Raw genomic sequence first — 3,693 nt, 5'->3', positions numbered from 1 at the left:
GGCTCACACTTATAATCCTAGCTTCTTAGGAAGATGAGAATTACAGTTCTGAGGATTGAGGATTATGGTTCAAAGCCAGCCGAGACTGGAAAATCCATGAGATTTTTCTAATTAACCACCAAAAAGCCAGAAGTAGATTTGTGGCTCAAGTAGTAGAGCACTAGCTTTGAGCAAAAAAACTCAAGGACACCATCCAGGCCCTGAGTTCATGCCCCACCAGTGCACGTGCCTATGTATGTGTACACATACACACACAACACTTACATTTGAATTCTGTATCCAAAGTAATCTTGACTGAGGTTTATGAACCCATCAAATCTCTACCTGATTTTTTTAGCAAAAAAAAAAAAAATTATGCAGAGCTGGGTGCTAATGGCTCATTCCTATAATCCTAGCTACCCATGAGGCTGAGATCTAAGGATCACAGTTCAAAGGCAGGTAAGTCTGTGACACTCTTATCTCCAATTTACGACCAGAAAACCAGAAGTGGAGCTGTGGTTCAAAGTGATAGAGCACTAACTTTGAGCACAAAGAAACTCAGGGACAGGACCCAGGCCCTGAGTTCAAGCCCCACAACTGACAAAAAAATAAACATAAAACTATGCAGAGTAAGGAATACCTACAAAAGTTTAGTTAAATAAGTCAAGGATTCAAAAATTAGTCAAAAACCTAGAAAGGAAAATTCTTAGAGTACAGAATAAAGTCATAAGCTTTGTATAGTCCCAGTGTACCTCCAAGATAAATGTAGCTCACCAAAACCAAAAGTAGCTACTGCTGAACTCAAAGAGAATACACAGACATAGCACCCAGCACCCAACGTCACTCACGTTATTAAACGAGACTTTGCCTTCTTAGGTGATTCTAATATTTCATTAACATGATTACCAGTGGAAGAACAAAAGTCGCTGCTTGTTAAAGTTGTGGTTGGCTTAAAGGGATCCATGGATTCGTCAAAGTTATCTGGGTCAAAGTGGTAGGAGCCCTTAGAGGACAGAGGTGGGGATTTCTGCAGAATGGAGTGGCTCCCAAAGGAATTAAAGTTGGGGTGATCCCATTGAGTTGGTTCTCTCTTAGGGGATGCTTGGGAGAAGGGTGTGTCTCTGGTTGTTGGCTCTACAGTCTGTTCTACCCCTACTAGTTTACTGATGCCATCTTTTTGTATCTTGGGCATCAGTTTGTTTCCTGGTTTCTTGCCAGGTTTCTTTGGAAGGGCTTTCCTGGCCTCTCCATTTTCTACTTCTATGAAATCAAACTGGAGTTTGAGAGGTGAACTCTTCGACTCTTCCTGCAGGTCAACTCCCGAGTCATTGGTGTCACTACTCAGAGTGCCAGAAGCTTCTTTCCAGTCAGGAGGAGATTTCTGGTTCTTGGTACCACCCAGCACAGGTGTGTTCTCATCAGATTCATCTGATTGGAACTGGGAGGATGACTTGGGAATAGGTATGCCTTCCCTGGAAGTTTCTGTTTCTGAAAACTCTCCTCCAGTTGCTTTCTTCCGCAGGGAGACAGGTTTAGGCTTTCTTAGTTTGCTTCTACTGGTTACAGGCTCTAGACAGGAGCTGCTGACCTTTAGATCCACTTCTGTAGAAGCTTCAAGTGTAACCCCCATGTTGCCTTCTGTCATTGCCTTGTCTTGGATGACTTCTGGTGGGATGGAAGGCAAAACCTCCCCAGAGACTTCAGTTACACAGCCATAGGCTGCTTTTGTTCCAAGAGATGCTGGGATATCTTTGGAATTCTTGGTTCCTATCGAATATGGCCTCACTACTGAGATTTTGCTAGTATCGTGTTCAGGTTCTTCTTTGCCATCCTGGACTGGATGAGTATCAGTGGCCAGCTGTGGTACCTCATTTTCCGGAGGTTTAGAACAAGTTTCAGATGAACATTTTTCAATCACTTCTGCTACCAGCTGTTCCTCAGCTTCTTGTGATTCTAAAACAGAAAAATAAAAAGCCATCTATCAAAGGATCATCATACTTCATACTATCTAAATTCACCTAGATAAACAGCAAACTCTTTTTGAATTAAGCTGCTTTAAAGCTCAGCAAGGATGATAGTAGAGCCTAAAAGGGCATTATATCCCAAAATGAATTTTACTGTTCCAAACTGTGTATGTACATTGTAACAATTATGCCAATAGCACAGTTATTCTGAAAAAGGCTAAGTAAATCAAAGCTTAATTGCAATGCATTAACATTCTTTAGGCTAAACTAGGCTGAGGAATCTTCAGACACCATCAGCTTAGTTGTAGGGATGCAATGAGCACCGAGACAGTTCCCAGACCCAGCCTGTCAGTTCCAGGGTCAGAATTTTACACAATAAACAGATGAGAATTAAGTAAGTCAATTGTTACAAAAATAAATGAAAACCACCAAGACCAGCTCGGTATCACCTCACAGTGTATCTTAGAACTAAAAGAACCAAATTTGGAAAGTAGGTAAAGAAATGCCTTTAAAAGCTGTACACAGTTGCATACATCTATAACCCCAGCATTCAGGTAGACACAAAAGGATTATCTTAGTTTAGCCTAGCTTACATAGCAAAAATCTGATCATTTTCATACAGATTTAGGTATATGCTAGTTTTCATTGTACTGCTTTGAAAGTCTTCATAATAAAAAAATATATAAACTTGATTACATACAAACTGTGTGTGTGTGTGTGTGTGTGTGTGTGTGTGTGTGTGTGTGTGCCCATGCATGCTGTTACTGGGGCTTGAACTCAGGGCCTGCCTGGCACTATTCCTTTAGCTTATTCACTTAAGACTAGTGTCCAAACTTCCAGCTTTTTTGCTCATTAACTAGAGATAAGAATCTCATAGACTTTTATGCCCAGGCTGGTCTCAAACTACCACGCTCAGATCTCAGCCTCCTGAGAAGCTAGGATTACAGGTATGAGCCACCAGTGCATGGCTACATACAAAATTTTAAGAAGAATATTTTTAAACATACACAATTTCACTTAGGTATGCTGATAACCATATGTTTGAAATGTTGTAAAAGAATACTTGCATACTATTATTTGTGCTAATAAGGGAAAGAGAAAACAAACAAGAAAACAAATCATTAAAAAACATAGAAGTTCTAGGTGCCAGTGGCTCATGATTGTAATCCTAGCTATTCAGGAGGCTGAAATCTGAAGATTGTGGTTCAAAGCCAGCCTAAGTAGGAAACTCTATGAGACTCTGATCTCCAATTAACCACAAAAAGCCAGAGGTAGAACTATGGCTAGCCTTGAGCAAAGCTCAAAGACAGCACCTAGGCACAAAAGAAGGTACTGGGAACATATAAAGATGTCATAATGAAACCCATTATTTTGTTAAAATTAAAGTAGCAAGAGTTATTTTGGGCTAGGTATACTGTGTAGTGTGTAGTAGTACATGCCCTTAATTTCAAAAAAGCTGTAATAGCTAAGATTTTTTAAAATGATACTTTAAGCATTTCAGTGTTACATTTTCCATCAAACAGATTTACACTCATGAGGATTTACTTCATGTACTTTCCTAAATTTTAAATAATAAAATTAAGAAATTAGATCAGTTTTTAGCAGTTGTTGGCAATTCAATTTTTTTGGGGGGGTGAGGGGATCCAGTCTTGGGGCCTGAACTCTGGGCCTGGGCACTGTCCCTCAGCTCTTCAGCTCAAGGCTAGCGCTCTACCACTTGAGCCACAGCACCACTTCCAGCTTTTTTTCT

At 40.2% G+C, this 3,693-nt stretch overlaps 1 protein-coding gene across 1 annotated transcript in view; it reads right to left on the bottom strand.

The window, feature by feature from the left end:
* Tacc1 (transforming, acidic coiled-coil containing protein 1) overlaps positions 1-3,693 on the bottom strand; it is a 77,755-nt gene that overhangs the window by 41,699 nt on the left and 32,363 nt on the right. Inside the window, 1 exon segment of the mRNA XM_013026003.1 lies at positions 828-1,932. Coding sequence (XP_012881457.1) covers positions 828-1,932 — 1,105 coding nt within the window.

Source organism: Dipodomys ordii, unplaced genomic scaffold, assembly GCF_000151885.1.
Source record: "Dipodomys ordii isolate 6190 unplaced genomic scaffold, Dord_2.0 Scaffold4, whole genome shotgun sequence".
NCBI lineage: Eukaryota > Metazoa > Chordata > Mammalia > Rodentia > Heteromyidae > Dipodomys > Dipodomys ordii.
This window is presented reverse-complemented; position numbering and strand designations above follow the sequence as displayed.